The sequence below is a fragment of the Cryptomeria japonica genome, chromosome 2 (assembly GCF_030272615.1).
Source record: "Cryptomeria japonica chromosome 2, Sugi_1.0, whole genome shotgun sequence".
In the NCBI taxonomy this organism is placed as follows: domain Eukaryota; kingdom Viridiplantae; phylum Streptophyta; class Pinopsida; order Cupressales; family Cupressaceae; genus Cryptomeria; species Cryptomeria japonica.
The window spans coordinates 662,953,597-662,978,711 of record NC_081406.1 but is presented as its reverse complement, the minus strand read 5'-3'; the positions used below and the strand labels follow the sequence as shown (position 1 = coordinate 662,978,711).

General features: G+C 41.1%; 1 protein-coding gene across 2 annotated transcripts in view; it reads right to left on the bottom strand.

The window, feature by feature from the left end:
- The window catches only part of LOC131061536 (carbon catabolite repressor protein 4 homolog 4), a 145,802-nt gene that overhangs the window by 80,616 nt on the left and 40,071 nt on the right, over positions 1-25,115 (bottom strand). For both annotated transcript variants that reach the window (XM_057995282.2, XM_057995278.2), the window contains exon 3: positions 13,021-13,061. In XM_057995282.2, coding sequence (XP_057851265.2) covers positions 13,021-13,061 — 41 coding nt within the window. The remainder of the gene's footprint in view (positions 1-13,020; positions 13,062-25,115) is intronic.

Here is a 25,115-nt window from a genome sequence, read left to right as displayed (position 1 = left end):
CTGCCCGGAATGCCGAATACCCTCGTGAAATCCCTTGCTTTGAAGGATATAGTGACATCCCTCCGGAGGTATTCAAAGGTGCTGGTGCATGTATGTCTATCGAAGGTGTCCACCATGAAGCGTAGGGCACCCTCATACTCCCGGATAGGGAACACGGGCATCGGAATAGCCCACTCTACTTGTGTCTTCCGGAGGTTTTGCTTTACCAGGTCATTATCGGAGGTATCCTGCAACCATTTGCGGCATTCCAATCCATTCAGGCCTTCGAAAGTAATATTCTGTGGCGTCACTGTGTTTTTCGCACTTGCGGCAACCGGTGGTGTTTTCTGTTTTTGTTTTTGCCAAGCGCTGACGTCCATGGTGCCGCCTGCAACACGCACTCCTGAAGCTAAAATCCGGATATTGCTACCTCTATTCTTCTGGCTGCTGCTGGAAGAAGCGTGCAGCTGTTTCTTCCAACTCTTCCCGGCTGAATCCATCGATCTCCCCGTAACTGATTTGTTTAGAAAAAATCCACCCTTCGTAACGGCCCTCTCTTTTTGGTTGCCGCCGTGTGGCTGCTTGATCTACCTGTGGCTCTTATTCTTCACTTTGTGCCCGCTGTGCGTAACCCTTGCTTTTTGGTCTACCTGTGGCTGCGTGGGATTGTTGTAGTTTCTTTTCAATCTTATTGCTATTTATGCTTGGGTCCAATTTGAAATTAAACGGCACAAGAGTGCAGGTTTTTAACCTTAACCAATCCGTCCAGAACTGTGGCAAACCATTTATTTATTTCCGCGCCATTCACATTTGGTGGTGGAGGTAGCGGCTTGCACGAACCCACCAGTATTTGCAAATATCGGACAATCCCACGAAACTCCCTTGCTGGGCGTGGTGGCGCGGTGGTCTCCTTCGTGCAGTGTGCAACGTGCGGCGTTCCTTTTTTCCTTTACGGGGCGTCGCGTTCCTTTTTTCCTTTGCGCGGCGTTTTGTGCTTTTCCACGGCCTTCGATGGTGTGCGGCGTGGCTTCTTCGTGCGGTATCTTTTTATGCGGGCCTTCAGTGGTTTGCGGCATGGGCTTCTTCGTCCGGTGTTATCTTTTTATGCGGGCCTTCGGTGGCTTCCACCGTCGGTGGTCCCACAGCACAATGGTGCCACCGTTGGTGGTTCCACCGCACGGTGGTTCCACCGTCGGTGGTTCCACCATACGGTGGCCACTCTCTTTTTTTTTTTTTTTTAAATATATTTTTTTTTTTTGAATTTTCTTTTATATATATATTTTTTTTCAAATTTTCTAATTTTTAGCCGCGGCTGTCTAACTGGGGTTTCCCAGTTCCCTCCGTTCATGATAGACCTTCAGTTTCGACCCGTTGACTGCGTCTGGTATCTCCTTCCCGTCCAGCGTCCATAACTTTATTGCCCCGTTCGTATTGACCTCACGTATCCGGAAGGGCCCTAACCATCGGACTTTGAATTTCCTCGGTTTAATTTCGTTCCTCCCGTTGAATTTTAACACCAGCTGTCCGGGGGTAAAATTCATTCGCCGGAGGTGCTTGTCGTGCCACACCTTCCGTCTTTGTTGGGTTGTTTTTGTCGCCTACTGAGCCATCATCCTTCGCTCGTACAATTTGTTCAACACGTACAGCCTCTCCCTCAGCTTTCCATGTCGCCAAGGCGATTATCAATGGCAATCCGCAAACTCGGTACCATGAATTCAACTAGCACCATGGCTTCTTGTCCATACATCAGCTGGAAAGGAGTCTGTCCAGTAGTTACTTTGTAGGTCGTTTGGTATGCCCAAAGTACTGACGGCAGGCGCTCCTCCCAGTCATCCTTCTCCACTCCACAAGACTTATATATCACCGACATTATTATTTTATTTGTGGCCTCCACCTGGCCATTGGCATGTGGGTAGTACGGACTTGAGAATGAGTGAAAAATCTTCAAGTCTGATGTCAACCGGTGTATGACATGGTTCACGAAGTGGCCTCCCCGGTCACTGGTCAACTGAATAGGTATACCATATCGCGTAATGATTTGTTCATATATAAACTTCGCTGTGCTTACTGCCGAATTATCCTGGAGGGCCCTTGCCTCCACCCACTTGGTCAAGTATTCTGTCGCAACTATAATGTATCGGCACTATCGTGCGCGACTGGCCTTAAGAGGGCCCACAAAGTCGACTCCCCATCACTCAAAGAGTTCTTGTGCCTGCGACGGGTTGAGGGGCATGAAGTCCCGCTTCAGAGGTTTTGCCCGCCCGCTGGCAAGTGTCACACCGCACGACCCACTCCCTAGCGTCGTGATATACCGTTGGCCACCATAGTCCTGCGAGAAGCACCTTTCGGGCTGTGGTGTGTGGACCCATGTGTCCACCTGCGGGCCCTTCGTGTGCCTCCCTTAGTACACTCGAGACTTCTTCCTCCATAACACAACGCCTTAATATCTGGTCCGGCCCCATCTTGTAAAGTAACCCGTTGATGAGCGAAAAAGTCCCCTAATGCGAGTTTTCTTCGTTCCCCTGGAGGCATACCCTCCGATAATCGGGACGTCGATAGGTACTCTCCAATCTTCTTGTACCACGAAGGGAGCACGGCTATTTGGAACAAGTGTGCATTCGGGAAATCATCATTTACTCCCTCTGGAGGTTCCCCCGACTTAATCCGCGACAGTTGGTCGGCTATGACATGGCTTCGCCCTGGTCTCACCACAATTAAAAATGTGAACTCCTGTAGTAGCAATAGCCAACGACTTATCCTCCCCTGGATAATGGGCTTGTTTACTAAATACATGAGTGCCTGGTGGTCTACGTAAAATGTGAATGGTGTGGCCAGGAGGTAATGACGGAATTTCTGTACTGCATAGACCATACCGAGTGCTTCACGTTCTGTGGTACTATAGTTTTTCTCCACCTTCGAGAGCAATCTGCTAGCAAAATAAATGGGGTGGTCCAGCCCGTGTCCTCCTACTTGGGCTAATGTAGCCCTGATGGCATAGTTTGAGGCATCTACGTGAACGTGGAATTCCTTATCCCAATTCGAGTATGCCAGTATGGGCGCTGCCATCAACCTTGTCTTCAACTCTTCGAAGGCCTTGCTCTGTGGCTCTACCCAACTGTATGGTTCCCCTTTCCTTGTCACTTGATCCAACGGGTGGGACACCTCCGCGAAGTTCTTGATAAACCTCCTGTAGTACCCCACATGACCAAGGAAGGACTTTACCCCCGTGACGTCCGTCGGAGGCTCCATTTCTACTATTACCCGAATCTTGTCCGGGTCCGTTTTCAATCCTTCTTTACACACAATGTGTCCCAGCAATCTCCCCTGTGGTACCATGAATCTACATTTCTTCAGGTTGAGGGCCAATCGTGCCCTCTGACACCTCTCTAAGCACTCTCCCAGAGTTTTTAAGTGGATGTCCTGTTCACTGTAAATAGACCAATCATCCAGGAATGCTTTGAAGTTCCCCACCGACATCCTTTCGAAGATGTGCAGGATGATGCGCTGAAAGGTGGCAGGCGCATTGCATAGACCGAAGGGGATTCGGTTGTATGCGTACACACCGTCCTCCACCACAAAGGTTGTTTTCAGCTTATCTTCCTCCGCGATGGATATCTGGTTGTAACCAGAGAACCCATCCATGAAGGAATAGATTTCGTGTCCAGCTACTTCCTCCAAGATGCTTTCTGTGAAGGGTATGGGAAACAGGTCTTTAACGGTGACAGCGTTTAGGCATCAGAAATCTACACAGATCCGGATCTGATTGGCCTCTTTCTTGAGGGAAATCACAATGGGGGACACCCATTCGCTTGTCTGCACTCTGAAGATTATGCCCGCTTCCAACATCCGCTCAATTTCATCGTTCACTCGTACAGCATAATTTTTGTTCATTCGGTACGACCGCTTCCTCACTGGCTGGGCTCCTGGTACCAACGTTATTCGGTGCACACATAGCTCTGGGGGCACGCCCTTCAAGTCCTTGCATGTCCATGCAAAGACATCCTTGTATTCCAGGAAAATTTTGAAGGCTGCGGCCTTCAACACTGGATTCCAATCATCTCCGACCAGGATGATCTTGGGGTCACTTGTGTCCCCGAGATTCATTTCCTCTAGCTTGGCTTCCTGATACTTAATGGGCTCCCCTTCTGGAAATTGGTGTGCCAGTGCCTCATTCACTGCTGCCTCCCCCTCCTTATACTCGCCATACTCCGGGGGAAATATATCTGGTGCTTCTTCGATGCTCAATACGTTGCACGAGGGTGTAAATAGTTCATAATCTCCCATTTGCCAATGGAAGAGGCCATTCAAGGAGTCCCCATCGTCCCCTGAGCATGCCTCTAGTTCTAACACCCCTTCATCATTGGGCTCCATGTGGCATCTATTACCACCCTCCGCTAACTGGTGTCCCTCAGATTCCGAGTCGGAGGAAGAGGCTAACTCTTTGCTCACCATCTGCGTACGGAGATCGATTACGTACTTCCTCCGGACGTTTTCCAAAGAAAGGGTATTCCTCTTCCAGTTATGGTTCGCTTTCGCTGCAATGAGCCAACCCCACCCCAGGATGGCGTCATATCCTTTCTACTTTAAGGGGATTACCACAAAGTCGAGCACAAATGGCTGCGTGCCGACCATCACCTGCTAGCCCATGAGGGTACCAATGGGTTTAATCCCATGTTGGTATGCCCCTAGTAGGTTGAACGTAGGGGGCCATAACGTAGGCTTTCCCAACTTTTTCCATGTCGCTTCTGGGAGTACATTTACTCCTGACCCTCCGTCCACAATCGTGTCTGTTAGGGTGGTCCCTAGTATACCCATCTCTACCACCGCCGGGTGGCGTCCGCTGTTGACTACCAACAACATGGGGTCGACCGCGAGGTTCGTGACCTCCCTAAACGCGGAGTTGGTTGTGGGGCGCACGACCTCCTCCATTTTTACTTGTGGAGGTACAGAGTTTAAAATAGCCGTTTTTAGTTGCGGCATACTCTCCAAGAGGTCTTGAATTTTCACCGGTACCTCTACTTGCAAGATTTGCCGTAAGATTTCCTCTTCTCCCTTCGTCCGTGGTGGACTCGCTGTCTGGTGACTGTTTTGTCCTTGTGGGGCCATCTCCTTCATGATCTCGTCTCTGGCCTCCCGCACTCTCTCGATCTCCATGTGGGGATTTGGGTAGGCAATCTTTTTAGCCTGTGCCCTTGTGATTGCCAATACTTCTGCCTTCGTAGGTTCTATGTTTAGAAGGTGTACGCCAGGCTTCGGGCAATTTGCGTCCTCATGGTCGCCTGGCCCGCACCATCAGCAGAGGTGCTGAGTGTTGGCTTCCTTCGTGCAATCGCGGGCGAAGTGTCCCCACTGATTGCAGGCCCTACATTGAATCATCGGCTGGCCCTTGGCATCGTACTGGATCCGGTTTTTGTTGTTGTTATTGTTATTGTTTCTTCCGCCGCCGCCGCGTCTATTATCCTGGTATCCCCCAGATGATGCCGTTGTGTTAGTCTGCTGGCCCGTACCCGCTGGTGCGGATGTTGTGGCCTGCTCTGTGAACAACACCTGGTTCGGGCTTCGGGTTTTCATATTGTATGGGCGCTCCTTGGTGGAGTGTCCCATCATTTGGCAAATCTCATAGAATGCCTTCTTCGGGCAAGTACCCTTTGTGTGTCCATCACTCCTGCAGTCTATACACCATACTTCAGTTTCTTCCGTCTTACTTGTACTCCCTTTCATGGCCTTGAATTCTCTCAACATTTGTTCCATGTCCTTCTGGAGCGCATGTACCTTTTTACCCGATTCGCTACTGCTAGTGCTCTCTCCATCAGAATCTTCATCATCGTTAGATGAATATCTATTACTTTTCTTCTTTCTTGATGTTTTGTACTCGTTTTCCAGATCCATTGCCCTGTTATAGGCGTCGTCATATGACGTCGGAGGTACAATCTTCATTTTTTTCCGTAGGGAGGATTTCAATCCTTCCACGAACCATCGTTTTTTCAACCCCTCAGCCGGCTGGCTCTCTATTTTACCCAAGAGTTCTTTCAGCCTCCGACTGTATGCCCGTACTGTCTCCTTAGTACCTTGCTTGGTACTATATATCTCTGTCACAATTTCGTTGTCATCACGAAGCAGCCGGAACTCCTCCGTGAATTCCTTCTGTAGGGTTGCCCATGTGGCCACTTTTTGCTTATCTATATCGGAGTACCAATCTATGGCAACTCCTCGTAACGTGGCTGGGAATTGCTGTACCCAGTCATCCTGGTCTGTTACTCCGTTGGCAGACCAAATGGTCTCACATGTATGGCAATGCCGTAAGGGGTCTTCCTTGCCGTCCCCTGTGAACTTTGGTAACTTTTGTTTGCTCGCCATCCCTGGTCGTCTTCCTGGAGGCGGTTGTGTCTGTGTCTGTGGTTGTTGCTCTGCGCTGCTACCTCCGGTAGTGTTGGTGGTGTGTCCTGGAGGTACGATGTTTTGCCTGTCGCGTGTGGCACCTACACCCGTATTGTTGCCCTCCTCTTCGCTCGGACACGCTCCTACTCCTGCCTCCCGTTGGTGATCTTCACTCCGTGGTGTGAGGGATAAGTTCCTAAACTGATCCCGCGTCTCCTCGACTAGATTTCGCCTTAACCTTGTTTCTTCTAGAAATTCTTCGTGGCTCCGCATCCTACGATGATCTGGCGACGCGTAGAAATTTCCGTCGGCCTCTGCACCTTCCATGGCACCTCCTTGGTTCCCCTCGGGCCCCCCTTCGGCAGGTCGTCCTTCGGCAAGTTGCCTCAGCCTCCGTCTACGTTCTACTTGCTGCTCGAGAATCAAAGCCCTCTGCGCGGCCTCCCACTCGTTCGTTTCCGGTTTTCTATTTCTATCTTTATTCAACAAGTTTGGCATTAATTGTAACACATCTCCTTAACTCTCAATTCTTTAAATCAAAACATGTCTTTATTAATTCATCTACTCAAGTACAACTCGTGTCAATGACACTTTTATTTGAAAATAAGAAGTTCACGGTTCAATTCCCTCCTAGCCTGGCGCCATCTTTTTCCGTTTCCCGTCGGCTGTTCTCTTCGTAGCGTTGCAGGATTTGTTGTCGTCGCTCTTCCTGGGCAATCTCCTCCAGGCGGGCCTGTTGTGGCAACGATGCCTGTGCAAGCAACCGGGGGAGGTGGTTCATTAACCGGTTCACTGCCGAGCTAACCTCCAACGCTGTCCACACAGCACTTGGTGGGATTTCTGCCTCCGCCGCTTCTCGTCGAACGTATGTCTGAATGGCTACCTGGAGCAAAATTGAAAATTCTCGCATTGCCGCGTCTTCCCCTGTGTACAGTTCTGTTCGGGCGTCGTCGGCCTCCGGGTTTACTTCACCAACGGGTAGGCCCATTGTGCTCCATCCGTGTCTTCCATTCCCGAGTTCGTCTAGGCAACGGCGCCAAATGTTTACCCTCTCGGATGAATAACTTAAGACATAAAAGACATAACGCAGAATAATGCCGTAAATATCAGACAAGTGTAACAGATGTTCTATTCATAATAAGTGTGTTTTACAAGTTACATTCCGGAGTATAAAAGGGTACCGAGGGGGTGCAAGTGCCAACCGTCGCACCGCAACCTCCACCCCTCGGTTGCCAACTAACCAAAACAATTACACATAATTAACTAATGTTATTCCCGTGTACAATAATGCCGCCAACAGGAATGATAAACTTTTGCTTCTTCTTAACCTCCTCAATCTTCTCCCCTCTAGCCTTGACTTCTCCCGATGTGATCTTCCTTCGCTCGAGGGCTTGACTCTCCTCATCTGCATGAATCCTTATTTCGCTGATAGTCCTTTGATCATCTTCGGAAGAGGATTCCTCCTGGTTCATCTTTTCATATGTGAAGATAACACCCATATCAACTAACTTGTTCATCTGATTGTCTACCCATCCTTGGGAGAAACTCAAGACTTCTCTCATCAATACACTTAAATCTCTCATTTCTTGCTCTGACCAATTAGGCAATAGAATCGCCTCCTTCATTTCATTCTCATATTGTGGATGCGTATGATCCTTGTCATCCAATATCTAATCAGGAATGAGGAAAAGTTCAATTCCTCATGAAATCCACGGACATTCTGGACCACATTCTTCTTTTCACTGCTTGCTCATCCATTAAGTTGGCCCAATAATCCTCTACGTCTACCTTGTGTACGAACTTATCTCCCCTGATACTTCCAACTTTCTTATGCGGATCAAACCTTGCTCTATTCCTGTATGTCGCAAGACAGTAGAATGCAAGTTCCTCAATCACTGTGTTGGCTACAACGGCGGAATGACAAACCTCCAATGCCTTCTCTACTGAAATAGGAAATGTCATCTCAATTCTATGCTTCTCCTTCTAGATGGACTCAAACTCCAAAAGTTGTTTCACCACCTCATGTAATATCATTCTGTCTGTAGGATACCTAGGAAGCCTGTAAGGTTCGGATTGAAATCCATGAATCCTTAGGTATGTGAAAGTGGGAAAATGTATGTACCATGATCCGTACTGCTCAATCAACTTTGTTGCCTCCTTGGACAACCTCCTGTGGATTCCGCCTGCAACATCCATGTGATATACATAGTGAATGCATCATTCACTCTCTTATAATCTTGGATTCTATACATGCTCAACTATGGATAGCATTCATAACTCCCATACTGCCCTTGTCCATTCCCAACTTCACCTCTACATATTAATCCTTTATAAGTGACAAATCGTGCAAGTATATACATGAGGTAGGAAGTCATGGCAAATGATTTGGATCTCTCCACATTCCTTAGCTGAAAATCCAGATTGTCACTTATGCTTTTTGACCAGTTGATCAATGTTCCCCTTAGACAATCCTAGATAAAATATAGAACATCCATCCATGATATAATGCACCTTGCGACATTCCCATCACTCGATTAAGTAGGAATACCAAATCGCTATACTCCTCTTTCAAATCTGTGCACATGAGTGTCTTGGGAGTCTTGGAATGATGAGCCCTAGGTTTGATCATCCATTCCTTGTTTACTATGGTTTTGCACACATCCATCTTCAATTTATACTTTGCCTCGTACTCTTCTTTTGTCTTGTCTTTCATATCTATACCGCGTGGAATCCCGAACACCTCACAATCGGATACTCAACAAGGAAAGCAATAGTGACCCCTTTGGGAGTCTTGATCATTCGGGAGCGAGGGTAATAACATCTTGCACACTCCAGGACTAGCTTGCTGCACTGCATGGACTGCAGAAATCAAGCGGCCTAGTAGATACCACTCTTCATGATGTTTGCATAAGTAGGAGAAGGAATCTAGTTTCCAATTCTAAACATCTGCTGCCGCATCTGGTCCATGTTCAAGAAATGCATATTCATGTCTGTAATCTCCTTCCATCTAGATGACATCTTGGATTCTGGATAGAATCCAATCTCAACTATCTTCTATTGTTCTTTCCAAATGGTAATTCCGGACTTCAACATTGCACTTGTACAAAGCTGGAAGTTAGCAACCTCGGTAAATCTTCTTGATTACTATTTTCGGAATTAGAAGAGTTCTGATTTCTAATGATTTAGACAGTTTTGGAGATGGAAATCAAGAATTTTATCCATATTTTAAATGAATTCTGAAAATAAAACAAAAATATGACAAGATTAGGGTATGAAACCTTCATGATATTCATAAAAATCAACAATTTTCAGACGTAACAAAGTCTGAAGACACCTCCTTATACTTAGAAATTTCATCAAAATGAGAGTGCAAAGGAGTATACCAGATTGGGAAATGACTTAAGTAAGGTGTGAAAAGTAGAATTTTCACCCAAAAAATGTCTGAAGACACCTTTCCTAGGCCAACAATGGCTGTGCCAGTAAGTTGAAGACAACCAGCGCCTCTACAAATTAGTCACTTAAATCATGTTGCAATCATGTGAAATGCAAGTGTGGAATAAAAAACAATTTTGCCAAGGCAAAAATGGGCAAATCTGAGCACAAATATAGGGCTGGAAATGAATTTCAGTCTGAAGACAAGTCTGAAAATGAAGGTTTCAGACTTACCAGCACCTCTAACAAGGTGGCAAACTCAGAAAATGGCCACAAAATGATAAAAATGACCTCCAAGTGAAATCACCCAAGTTGGCAAGTGGCTGGAAATGAAAAATTTTCTGAGGACAACCTGCAACAATGGTGTCTCAGAACTGCAACAGCAATAAAAAGCTCTGAAAATGCACTGAAAACTCCTCCAAACAGCCCCTAGACAAAATCGCCTAAGGTGGAAATGAGCTGGGAATGAAGTATGAAGTATGAAGTCTGAAAATCGAACTCCAAGCCAACAATGAAGGTGAAAAATCTTCAGCAATGGAGAAAACGTGCAGGTCCAGCTCAGTCTGAAAACAATGGCAGCCAACTATCATTCAATACATTCACCAAATTGCACAAACCAAGGGAAATGACCGAGACACTTAGCAAAAAATCGCCCAACTGGAGTCAATGATATGTCTTCAATTTGCCACTTAGCAATCACCATCAACAAATATAATAATAAAATATTGCAGGTCTCCTCTCTTTAAACATGGTTTTGCCTTGAGTTTTCACCACACAAACAATGTGGGATAAAACTTTGCTCTTTATACTTGCCTAATGAAAATCGATTTGCTTCTAGAAGGTAAAAATCATTTAATGTTTATTGAAAATCGTTTTTTATTATTTTTTATTTTTAAATAATCGTTAGCAATCACAAAAATAATTAAATTTGCAGTTGACTTATTAAAAAATTTCAAAATTTAAATCATTTAGCCCTCCTGGGGAAAATTGCCCCATATTGGGATAAAAATCCCAATGGAAACAAATTTATTGAAATCATTAAAATTGATTTTGGGGGGGAAATCGCCCCATATTGGGATAAAATCCCAATAAAATTGCATCACATTTGCATGAAAAAGCCTCCAAGGGAAAATCGATCCATGTCTAGAGTCAAAAACCCAACTTACTTCTCCACTTAAGCTCAAAAATCATCAATCTTGCACTGGTGAAAATTCGCCTCATGTCTGGAATCACTATCCGCATAAAAATCCTTAAAATCTTGTCATGAAAAGCTCTGGTGGAAAATCGATTGGCATTAGGAATCATCATTCTAGTCATCATCAAAGTCATCTGCACTCCCAGGGGAAATTCGTGGGTCATCAAGAAGATTTCCCAACACTTAGTCAATTTTTTATGTCCCTGGTGGAAAATCGCCATGCATCAGAAATATGAATGGGGGGAAAACTAGGTCCATCAAGAATCCAGGGGAAATTCTTCTCCCATCAAGATTTTGAGTGGGGGGAAAATCATGGGTCATCGGAAATGTGGGGGGAAAAGCACCTCCCATCAGGAATTTTGATGTTTTGACCCTTAGAACATGGATTTTCATCAGGAATTTAACAATTTAACCACTCAAAATCATTTAGATACTTAGAATTTTCAATAAAACGCATCAGGACTTAGGCAAATTTACCAAAATTTGAGCAAAACACAAAGAAACCTTTCAAGATAAAGTGCAAAATCAATTTGAATAATTTCCTAGGAGCGAGAAAACAACTCCTGAAGGTCCTAAAACACCTAGGCACTTAGATATCACCGACAAGGACAAAATCACGTTTACGCTCAAACGATCTACACTACAACAAAAATTAGGATCATTTAAAATCTGAACTTTTATGCACTTGATCCTATAACTTCAAAAACCCTAAACGACAATTAGGCATGATCAAAATTCCGAGGCTTGGGCACAGAAGCTCAAAATTGCCCACTATGCTGCCAAAACCCTAAACTAACAACGCAGAATGCAGGAAAAGGTCACAACAAGTCCCAAATCTATTTTGATGATGCCAAGTAGCCCTGACAGGCTGACACATAAGGCCCTGATATCTGAAAGAGATTGTACTCTCATACACATGTTTTGAATTGGTGTCCTTGGAAAATGCTGTCAATATCTTCTATCGTATTGGAATTTACCCTGATTTTCTTCGATAGGATATATCTTGAATTATTGTTTCTCTATGATCTAACTCTATTGCCCTCTCATGGACTGATTCTTTCATGGGCTACAATTTTGCCTAATCAGGGTTTTTATTATATATTTTTATGTTTTCAATTTAATATTCTTCTCTTTTGTCAAAAAATCTAGCAATAGACTCCAACGCAATACAATTCCAACTACAGGTTCTATTCTGATTGCAAGTCCAACTCTGAGTTCAGAGCTTGAGTAGGACCCTCAATTTACAAGGGCCAGATATTAGCCTAAACATGAGTCTTACAGTTTTGTAATATGACCATTTTCTACAAGGTCATAATGTATCTATTCCATCTTGTACTTACTGTGTTCAATTTCATACATGACAATGCACTCCCAAACGAATAAATGACTGAATTTGTAATCACTGAAGATTTAGTTCCAAGTCTAATGATAATATCATGTACAAATTGTTATGTAGTGAGAAATTAATTTAATCTGTAATGATAATGTGATAGGTTATTGGTGAGCAGTAACACACAACCAATAAGTATAAGAGGCTACAAAAGCACCTGTTTATATCAGGCCAGCAACACAATTTTGGACTATATGGCCAATGATTGTACAAAGTAATATCATATGTAGAGTAATTCAAGGGACTCGCCCAATATAAACCTCAATTACCTATGATCACCTGGCATGTGATTCTCACATTAATGACAAGAAAATATCATGTCAAATATTTCAACAATTGCCAGAGATTCATAAAAACATCACAGTTTACACAAGTATATGCATATGTGTGGAATAACCAACAGCTACTTTGTGTGACTTGCCCAAAATATATTATTTGAATAAATATTATGCTCATAAAAAAAGGAGAAATCAAAATGAATAATTATAAGAACTTGACAAAAATAAAATTTCATGCAAAGTATTTTTCATTGCTTGTCTTCTTGGGTAACACTACCTAGAAAATCCATCCATAAATACTTTACGCATCAAATGCATTCTCGTGTATTGATCAAAGACGTGCTTTATCATGTGGACATACAAAATACCTGAGCAAGAATGTTGTATGAAGCAATGCGAATGATAGAACCTACAAAGAATGGGTATAACAGATCAATTGCTATTTTTGGCATATTAAGAAGTCTACTTCTAAAAGAAATGATGCAGATATTATATATGCTGTATGCATAGTAATTGCAAATAAATAATCAACATAAAGCACATATTGATCTAATATATTAAACAGAAAAGTTAACTTTAATTATGAGAAGTTAACTTTAATTATGAGAACTACATGTTGAAAAACATAATACTTGTAAGCAATCGATCTAATACTAAGATAGTTATTGATCAAACTCGCAGTACATAAATATTAATGTAACTAGTTAGTTCCTGAAACAACAGGTCCAGAATTCTAGAGCTTTTCTTCACCTTCAAGGCTAGAGGTTTGTCTTCAAGAAGGTAAATAGAGGCTCATTCACAAACTTAGGATGGTTAAAGGCTAACTAAAAGAGTGGGTAAACTCTTCCGCTCTTCGGGTTCAGCCTGAAACCAAAAGGGTGCTCCTACAAGTAACTAAAACAATTTAACATATCAATCCAAGATGCTTGATCAATGAGTCATGCAATACCCAGTTGTGCCCTTAACTCCCAAAATTTGTCACTAAGTAAGACAGCATTAGAATCATCGAACCTATTATTATAGTTGATTCTATACCTTGCATCATATCTTGTAAGATGACAGTATTTTACAGTTCATAAAATATGATTTCTATTCACTGCATATTACATACAGCAAGGTATAAAATGTTGTGCATGATTCATTAAATATATGACAATTCAAAATTCATTTAACATTTGTCCCTAGTTATCTCATTGAATCATGGACAGCATACAAATTTTCTACTTCATAAAACTGGCAAAAGAGTTTTTCTTTTTTTTTTGTATGGATGGTCAAGAGCTTCAGTGTCAGTGCTCCATTGAGTAACAAGGCAGTGTATTCAAACAGGAGTCATAAGGAACAATAAAGATATTATCCAAATAAACAATTCTACTCAATAACCTACCTCTAAATCAATCAATGTTCATCTAAAATAGGTAAAAGACAATCACATATAGCAAATATGTCATCGATTAAATGCTGCAACATTTTCAAATACCCATTTACAACTATACTAGCAAATGCAGTAGTAGAAACTAGAAAATTTACAAGGTGAGGTCCTATCAAACATCAGATGACTAGAAATACTCTAAAACATTGATGCCCAGCCAAGGAGACAACTATTACAAAAGTATGCTACAGTAGCTATCTCTCTACAACTTGACGTACAGCTTTAATGGCGGACACACTATCAAAAATTGAGAACCCTAGACAATTCTGCACTAATATAATGAAAATACAAAATGACCAACCATTAAAACAAGATAACCCATGTATATTCAGATCAGTGGTCTTGGAAATTAGAATAGACTGAGAAAACATGGCAGAAGAGGGTTGTATGAGTTGGTCAGACCTTAGTTGTCATTGTCTTTAATGCCTACAATCGAACTCAGCGTCATTGAGATTTGTGAGGCAAATCAAATGGTTTGAAAATCTTTCTAAAATCATCACTTAACACAATGATTGGAGGGAAGTTTGAGCATGCAAAGCTGGAATTGATCTACAAAACTCGCCATGAATCAACAATAACACAACACAAATGCATTGAGCTCTGAAACGCTAGAGGATGCATTAACTTGGGTGAGTCTTTTTACACTTTGCCTTCATTCTTTTCTTCAAATCTACACCTACAATACAAAATCTTCATCATGGTAGTCAATCAAATTACTTCAGCCAGCTGCAATGATCACCACTAAGAATTACTAGCAAATCCGAGCTATTATATAGTTACTGCTTAATCATGGCGCCAAATACAATCCCTATATGATTCGACCACCTACATTAATTTCGCAATAGCTAATGTAGCATTTATTTCCACCTATATTCTGAGATATGGCACAAAATTGACCTTTTGAATTATCAGGAATAGGTGCAGAGTCAAAACAGCCATCAAATGAAAACCTAACTGCTTATCAATTTCTTTTGTTAAAAACCACCTTGAAACTGCACTAAAACCAAGTGCAAAAGTCTTTAGGCAGTAAAATGAAATCCTTGTTAGTTGTTAGTACTTTTCTAGTATACCAAGACCATTTCTAGAGACCATGTGGCCTTTCCAAGCTCCTCCAACAAATTGGTGGGAAGCTGATGAAAAAAATAGGTCAGAGTTTTGAAAATCATGCCTCGTGCCCCTAGCTGGGGTGTTGTTGTGACGTATTCACACATCGCCCCATTGCAAATGGGGATCCCTGCTTTTTTCGCTTTGTGGGGTTTTGCTTTCTAGGTTTTAGAGTTTTGTCTGTTAGCCTTTGCTTTTCGAGTGTCGCCAGGGGGATCACCTGGATAGCAGGCTTTGTTTGAACTAGGTTGAGTCTTTGGGGCCCCAGAATTAGGGTTTCTTTGATAGTCTTCCTTAGGGCTTGGTTTTGCTCTCGTTGCTAATTGTGTCTTGTTTGAGTTCGAGGAGGTCAATGAAGCTTGGTGAGTGAATATCCTCTTTGAAGGTCTGAGTTAGGTCAAGTTGGTGAGTGATGAAGTCTGGAATGTCATCCTGATCTTCAAATGCCCTGAAATTTGGCTAAGTCTGGAATGTCCTGATCCTGAAATTTGACTAAGTCTGGAAAACTGAAGAATCCTCCAAAAACTAGATTTTGCAATATAACTCCTGGAGGTCCGAAACCACTCTCAAACATCCTGATAGTATATATGGAATATAACTTAAAGTATAAGAAAGATTCTTATACTTAAATGTTATATTCCATAAAATGATCCTGACGGAGTGACCAAAATGTCAAATTTCGCTCCTGACCCTTCCAAAGGGTCCAGAGCGAAATTCTCCATAAGACATTCTACTTTGACCAAAACCTAGAACTAACACATTCCTAGGCTTGAATGAAGGTAAAAACGCTTGTTTGAATGAGGAAATGTGAAAATGAAGTCAGGATTTGAGCCCAAGGATGATTTTTGCTCCTAACCCTTCCAAAGGGTCCAGAGTGAAATTCACTATAAACCTCTTTTGCTACCTTGTTTGGGATCCAATCCTTGTTCCTTAGGTGGAAAATGATCTAAGTTTGCTTCTTGAGGTAGTTTGGAGCTGGAAAAGTGAGTGATCAAGCATAAACTAAGATTTTCGCTCCTGACCCTTCCAAAGGGTCCAGAGCGAAAATCTTCCTAGACCTCATTCCCTTCCTTGTTTCACCAAATTTTGACATTCAAGACATGATGAAAGGGAGATTGGACATGTTATTTTGCCTTTGAGAATGTTTGAAGTGTTGGAGAGAGAGGATTTTGTCCAGGAGGGTGAATTTCGCTCCTAACCCTTCCAAAGGGTCCAGAGCGAAATTCCTTACTCACCTATTTTTTGACCTTGCTTAGACCACAAACCTTGTCCCTTGGGTGAAGAATGATGTTAGCTACCTTCTAGAGAGGATTGGAGGTGAAAAAAATGCAGGATTCTAGCCTAAAAAGTGAATTTCGCTCTTGACCCTTCCAAAGGGTCTAGAGCGAAATTCTTGAAAGCACTCATTTTCCCTCTAGCCAAAGTCAGGATCTTGGTGGAGATGCAAGAGAAAGGATCTATGTTTGCCTCTCAAAGAGGATTGGAGTTGGACAAGTCAAAAATCAAGCTCAAAACATGATTTTCGCTCCTAACCCTTCCAAAGGGTCCAAAGCGAAAATCCTCCTGGACCTCATTTCTTTCCTTATTTGGCCAAATTTTGATGTCCAAGGTATGTTGAAAGAGAGAATGGGAATATTAAAACCCTTAAGGACGTTTGAAAGAGTTGAGGAATGAGTGTTTTAGCCAAGGAAGGTAATTTCGCTCCTGACCCTTCCAAAGGGTCCAGAGCGAAATTCCTTACAAGCCTATATTTTTTACCTTGCTTGAGCTTAAAACCTTGTTCCTAGGGCGAAGAGAGATAAGATTTTACCTTGCAATGAAGATTGGGTTTGAAAGAATGATGATTTTGGTCTAAAAAGTGAATTTCGCTCCTAACCCTTCCAAAGGGTCCAGAGCGAAATTCCTAAAAACCTTTATTTTCTTAGCAAAATCAAGTCAAACTTGGGTTTCTATAACTTGGATGTGAGAGGAGAAGTGTTTTCTTGCCTTTTAAGGTGGATTCGAGTTGAAATGATGGAGGAGTGAGCCTAAAATAAGATTTTTGCTCCTAACCCTTCCAAAGGGTCCAGAGCGAAAATCCTAAAACCCATCATTTTCTCCAAAATTTGTGCCAAGCCATGCCTAGACTAAGGTGAGGGAAGCCCTTGAGATTGCCCTTGAATTGATTGTTGTCTCCAAAAATGATGATTTTGGGCTAGAGGAAGAAATTCGCTCCTGACCCTTCCAAAGGGTCCAGAGCAAAATTCTTCAAATCCATCATTTTCTCCTTGGATCAAATCAAACTTTTGGTTTTTATGGCGTGGATGGGAGTGAGAAGGTGTGTCCTTGCCTTTTGAAGTTGATTGAGGTTGAAAGAACGAAGAAATGAGCTCAAAACAAGAAATTCGCTCTTGACCCTTCCAAAGGGTCCAGAGCGAATTTTCTCAAAACCTCTCTATGCTATTAGCTTTGTGCTAGATCAAGTGTGGGCTAAGGTAAAATCAAGAAGGAGATGTCCCTAAGAGTGACTTCAAGTTGCTAGCAATCATTGAAGTTGAAGAAATGAGCTCAAAATGAGGAAGGAGATGTCCCTAAGAGTGACTTCAAGTTGCTAGCAATCATTGAAGTTGAAGAAATGAGCTCAAAATGAGAATTTCGCTCCTGACCCTTCCAAAGCATTCAGAGCGAATTTTCTCAAAACCACCTTTTTTCCCAATTTTGTGCCAAGCCTAGTGTTGACTAAGGTGAGTTTTGATGGGAGAGGTCCTTAGAAATAACTTTGACTTATCAATGATTATCAAATGTGAAGGAATTGAGCCTAAAAAGTGATTTTCGCTCCTGACCCTTCAAAGGGTCCAGAGCGAAAATCTTAAAAACCATCTTTTCTTCCAAAATTTGAGCAAAGTCAAACCTGGACAAGGGTGAGAGAAGTCATTTGGATTGCCTTAGAGTGGATTTTAGTCTCCAAGAATGCAAATTTTGAAGCCAAAATGAGAATTTCGCTCTTGACCCTTCCAAAGGGTCCAGAGCGAAATTCCTAGGATCACCCTTTTTTCCTTGCAAATCAAGTCAAGTTTTTGGTTTTTATGGCCTAGATAGGATTGAGGCGATGTGTCCTTGATCTTGGAGGTAGATTGGAGTTGAAAAGATGAGGAAATAAGCGTAAAATAAGATTTTCGCTCCTGACCCTTCCAAAGGGTCCAGAGAGAAAATCCTAAAAAACATCTTATCCTCCAAATTTTGTGCTAAGTCAAGCCTAGACTAGGGTGAGAAAAGCTATTTGGAATGCCTTGGAAAGATGTTTGACCTTCAAAAGTGTGAATTTTGAGCTAAAAGGTGAATTTCGCTCCTGACCCTTCCAAAGGGTCCAGAGCGAAATTCTTCATCTACCTATTTCCTCCTTGTGTCAAGTCAAGACTAGGAGTCCTAAGGCATAGTTGAGGTTGAAATGATGTTACTTTGCCCTGCAAGATGAATTGAAGTGAAGAAAATGAAGAATTGTGACCTAAAAGGTGAATTTCGCTCCTGACCCTTCCAGAGGGTCCAGAGTGAAATTCCCAATTTCACTCAAAATGCTCATGATAGAGGTCAAGGCGTGGATCCCTGGGCTTTGGAGGAAGGAAAACTAGTGTGTGCTTGCCTTGGAAGGTATTTTGGATTGGAAACATGATAAATTTTGTCCTAAAAGGTGAATTTTGTTCCTGACCCTTCCAAAGGGTCCAGAGTGAAATTCTTAAAAACCTCTTTTGCCCCAAATTTGCATCAAGATTGGTGTTGGTTGAGAATGAGGGCGTCCTTGGGCATGTATCTAAGCATGTACGGTTGCAAAGTGAGAACAATTTGAGCCAGGAATGCAAATTTCGCTCTTGACACTTCCAGAGGGTCCAGGGCAAAATTCTTATTGGACCTGTCCCTGGGGAGAATCTTGAACAAGCTTCATTTTAATATCTTTTGTTGATGATTTAAGGTGTAAGATACTATGTTGAAATGAATTTATTATATGTCCTTAATCATCTTTGGGTTTGTTTTGCAAAGGAAAGGGGACCAGATCAAGGACGACCTCCTCCAGTCCAGCATCATCAAGGATGACCTCCTCCAATCCGACATCATCAAGGATGACCTTCTCCAACCCAGCATCATCAAGGACGACCTCTTCCAGTCCAGCATTTGAAGGAAAGGTACACCATCCATCCTGCACATCAAAGACAAAGGAGGTTAAAGCAAGGGTTCGTTGAAGAAGCAGACAGTTTCAGAAAAGTTAATTAAAGTTAGCTTCTCAACATCATCAAATTGAATATCTACCAAGTTGCAAGTGTCAGACAAGGTGGCGTCCCAGTCATCATCCCTCCAGTTGGATTGGTCCACCTCAGCATGTCCACGTTCAATGTACCTGACTCATCAAAATGACACAAACTTTGATGTACCTACCCCAGTTATCCATTCGTCGAATATTCCAGAGGAGACGTGTCCAAATAATGCAATTATTTCATTGGCCAGAATTGAGTTTGTTGTAACAAACCCTAATTAGGGTTTTCATTGTATAATCTCGGCCATTGATCTCAAGTTGATCTGAGCCATTGAATTGTATTGAGGGCAACTATATAAGCCCTGGCTCCTCATTTGTAAAGGCTAATAGTTAGTCAAGAGTTAGAAGGTGAATAGTTAGAAATAGTGAATAAGTCAGTTAATAGTATAGCAATTAGAGTAGAATAGAAAGAGAAGGCAAAGATTGTTGCCAAGATGTTGGTGTAAAAGGCTTGTAAAACTTCATTGAGGAAATGGTGAAATGTATGGGTCGATTCAACAATTTGCATGGTCTCTATACTTCTCAGATTTGATTTCATGTTATTAGATGAGTGGAAGAAATGTGTTTGATTGATGGTGAAATTTGTATATCCATACTACTAGCAATTTGTTGATTGCAAACTTGCCTTGTGTAGTCAACTGGAATCATTCAGCTTAAGCTTAACTTCAATTGTCGCTTCTTCACTGATATGCATCAGCCTGATGGTGTCTATGCCTGCAGCGATGATCTTAACATCATAAAGCTTTCCTCCGAAGATCGCACTAATCTTGTGGAGATGGTCCTGGGATGTCAAAACAAGACTTAGTTATAATTTCATCAAAGATCAATCATTGCTCCTACATTCTTAGTGTCAGAATTAGATCCTTCCCTCACCCTCATCCTTTTTTCCTTTTTTTCAAAAAATATAGGCTAGTGAAATCCTATGTTCCAGTAATATTCAAAGCGAATCAGACGTTCAGCCATCAAGTGTAAGTCCCCTTGTGATTCCAGCAAAATCACATCATACCACAAAGAGCTTATCCACACGTAGAGATCCTACATAACAGAACCTTGGAGTTACTCTGACTGATCCTTCGGGGAGATCTTCAGCAGTCGGGAACTTTGTTCAAGAGAGGATAAGGTACCTTTAGATATTTTATTTTGTGCTTGGTCGTGTACAAAAGACACATCAACAGGTGTCAAGAGTTGGAAGTGGTGGGGAACTCATACTATAGAGGTATGTGGAATGGACGAAGTCTAAAAGGGCAATCCAAAAAAAAAATTTCAAGTTTATAGAATGTCAAGGATCGAAGGTCGAAAGTACCTTGTGACAAGCACCAACATAAAGTGGAAGGCTGGAAATATGACTCTAAAAAGAAAAGCAAAGGGATTGACAAGGTTTTGGGAATCACGAAAGGTATGAAAGGGATACACAAGAGAAGGGAAGTCCACAACCCTAACTTTAACAAATACTTAATGAAGACAAGTTGAAGATTGAGAATCTAGGAGGAACCAAATGAGGTATCTTGTTTAGGGATGGTTTGACTTCTTTGTAAAAAACACTTTGGGAAATTCTTTTATCAACGACTAAGATGGCGGGGCAAAGATGGAAGGGGTACGTTGGGAAGGTGAAACCTAACTACCCGGCAAAAAACAAAGAACTTAGGCATTTTAGTGAAAATTATTAAGGATCATGGATGCGATGGAAGCGATATCAGTGAAGGAAGAAGTTTGACACTCCAACAATAAAAACCTTCTAAGGCAAATGGAGAGAGATGTTGAGAAGCAAGTGAAAGTTATGGCACCAAGGGAAACCCCAAAAGTTTGCAACCTCAACAAAACATGGGAAATACATAGAAAACATCCCATACTTAATGTTCATAGAGTTGAGAATATTTTTGGCTTTAATAACATAGAAATGAAGGCTCATGCAAAAAATTCTCAAATTGGTTATAAACAGAGGCAAAAGGAACCTAAGTGAGCAAACTAAGAGGGACTCAATGAAAAATTATAAGACTAAAATATTTAGTCCCAGCATATTTCTGAAAACAAATTTAATACAACCAATCCTCGTAACAAACTCAAAAAGTGATAGCCACAAAATATAATTAAAGACAAACAAAACCAAAACATACATGATTAAATGAACTTTAAGTCTATAAGTTGTATTGAAATGGAGAATATAATCCCATGTCTCTCAATAGAAAATTGAATAACACTTATATGATCAGCTATTCAAAATGTTCTACTACAGCAATGAGTTCATCCTAGTTATTATAATTATGATTTTTAAGGGTATTTATCACACTCCTCGTATGTAGAATGGAAGTTCCAACAATCATAATATGGAGGAGTAACACAACATGCATGGACCCAAGCTTGAACAAATAGAAGACGCTGTCATGCATGAACACACAAAGGCAACTTCATTTACCATAATATATTTTATTTTATGTGCCTTACATTACGAAAGAAGATTTCATGAGTAGTTGGTAATAAAGCACAAAATAGCCTCTAAAATTGCAATATCACTCAGTTTTGTTTCTATGAGAGCTAGCTCAAATGCACAATCATTATGGTTGTAACTCTGAAGTTGATGCCCTCATGTGGCCAATGATGTTAGACAAGGTTTGTCATTGCGCCAAAAGATCAACCTATTAACGCCCGATACAAATACCAGAGATAAACAACCCATGGGAGGAGGTTAAGCCATGTCGCAAATCTCCAAGGACGACATCGAACAACCAAGGGGACGAAGGGCGGTACCTTCCAACAATTCCCCACCAGCACGACCGAGGGATTCAAGAACGTGACCTAAGCTCCAATACCAATTGTAGAACACAATTCTACTACTGAGAGAGGGGGGGTGAATTAGTAGTAGATAAAATTTCAAATCCTTAATCAATTAAAGTGTTCTATATAAACTTAAAATTAGAATTGAAAAGAATGCAACCACATGTAAAAACCAATACACAAGAAATACATGGAAACCCCAGAATGCAAAGTGCTACTAGGATCTATTGTCCTAATCCAACCTCACAAATCAATAATGTGTACAAAGTATTAGGGCACCAACACTAAGGAAACACCAAATTCCTTGTCTGGGAGCACCAACTCCTACTAAATATCAACTTAACAGTTAACAAAGTATTAGGTCACTTAACTTGATATCAATTACAAACATAAAAACTTCTAGCAATCTCCCCTTTGGCATTGATGTCAAAAACTCCATTTCAACCTGTTCAATCTGTATCCACACAAGAATCAACACAATAATCTAAAAACAAAATCTGAAAACAAAATCAAAACTGAATTTGTATCAACATCTAAAATTTGCAACAAAGCTTCCCCCTCAACAACAATCAAAGCATCTGCAAAACCAAATTTGCAACAAATCTGGAAAAAATCTTCATCAATTTCTCCCCCTTTGACATCAATGACAACTGGTGAAAAACTACAAAACCTCACCACCCAGGGATGTAAGATATAGCAGTGAAATACTCCCCCTGAGCAGATGCTTTCTCGTGAACAAATTCAAAGAAACAAAGAAGCCAAAACCACAGTGCAAAGTGCTGCTAGGATCTACTGTCCTAATCTAGCCTCACAAATCAATAATGTGTACAACGTATTAGGGCACCAACCCTAAGGAATAACCAAACTCCTTGTCTAAGAGCACCAACTCCTACAAAATCTCAACTTAACAAACTGAGCACCAACTCAGCATCCTTGGGGCACCAACCATAAGAATGTTACAAATAAGATAGTCACTGACTTTAAATCTGAATATCACAACATCAGATACATATGAACAATTTGTTACAAGAAGAAAATTATGAGTCTTCAGAAAAATAAATCAGTTTTATACTCCACAAGGTTATCAATCAACTATCAAAAACTTATACAGTTTTTGTAATGTCTGCAACTTTCCGAAGTCCTCCTTACAAAAACTCAGGGCAATTTCATCAAATGGATTATAATGTATCACTGCTGATAATATCCACAATCTGAATCAATTGATCAATAAGCACTTACAATTCTGTTTTGATTTGTCAAACAAATAGTTTGTATACTTACAGCATCTTGCACTCAATCAGATTCTCTTCAAATAGTTCATCAACAAACTCATGGCACTCAACATTCAAAATTTGTTTACAGGCTATTGCTCACAAGTTTTGGCATTTTAAACAATATCTCCGTACAACTTAATTGCTCATTTCTCCTCATAATCCTTGCAAGATTGTATGCAACAACACACACACAATCCACAAACCCCAAGCTCTTGTCTATGTCAAAGCCAACTTTCATCAACTTGCCCCAACAAACATTTTTACCTTTTACCTCTCTGAGATCATAAACATTGCTTTCTATTATTTTCCCTTCAGCAATTAACTTTCCTGATTTAACATTTCTGATTTCACATCCTTGAGCATTAAAGATTACGAAGTATTCATTGTCACACATTTGACTAACACTTACCAAATTATATTTTAGTCCTTCTACATACCAAACATTATGTGTTTCTCAAGTACAATTAATGCTCAAAGAACCTTTACCACGAACTTGAACAGAAGATCTATCTCCAAATTTCACCCATTCCGATTAGTAAACTTGGTCAGCTTACTTTTATCATCTGTCATGTGATTAGAGCAGCCACGGTATATTATCCATAGATTCAGCTTTTTAGCATGCAAAGCAGTCAAAACAATCATGGGCTTTTTAGAATTCCTTCTTCCTTCTTCCACACTTTTTCTGTTTCTTTCTTGAAACTTTCAAGGCCATTCAAGAACTTGCTTCCATTCCTTCTCTATACTGCAAAAATCATATTACACTATCTTGCAATTTGACAAATATTTGACATGTATAACAAATCACACTGAAATCGTTTAAAGAATCAAAAGAATTTCTACTAATGAAGTTAGTTCTCCTTCTTGATATAACTCTACACTTAATTGCTTTATGACCAAAATAATTGCAGAAGTTACAATAACCATAAAAATAGGGAAAAAATATGTTAACTGCGACTCTTCTGGTAGGAGGAAACCATTGTGGATACCTTTTCTGCCTTTGGACTTTAAAAAAACCATTATCATTGACATTCTTGTTGAAAGAATTACTTGTGCCAGAGCTTTGACCTTCATCACTCAAACCAGAATTGTTTTTGTTTACCCTTTGACAGGCTAACATTTCATCCAACATATTAGAACTCTTCACAAACTTTAATCTTCCTTAAGGCTCACTTTTGAATTGTTCAAGATCATTTTGTAAAGCCACTACTCTATTTTCTAATATCAAACATTCTTTAGATTTCAACAAAAATTGAGAAATTACCTCTTCTCCTTTCTTGGCCTCCTCAACCTCAGCTTTCAAAGTGATAATCATTTGATTACTTTCTTCAATACTTCATTTTCTTCCAATGCAGAGGTCTTTTGTTTGTTGTTCTCCTTCTTCAATCTTCTAATTTCATCTAAGCCACATAACAATTCACCTTCAAAGTCTATCTCTCCTTCTTCAACATCATATGAAACATCATTACTTTGATCTTCAGTAATTGACCCAACAGCCATGAATAATGTCTCACATTTGTCAACATCAGACTCATACTCATTGCTGTCTTTAGAATGTGTGATATCTTCATCTTTGATATACAAGTTTTTCTTGTTCTTTGA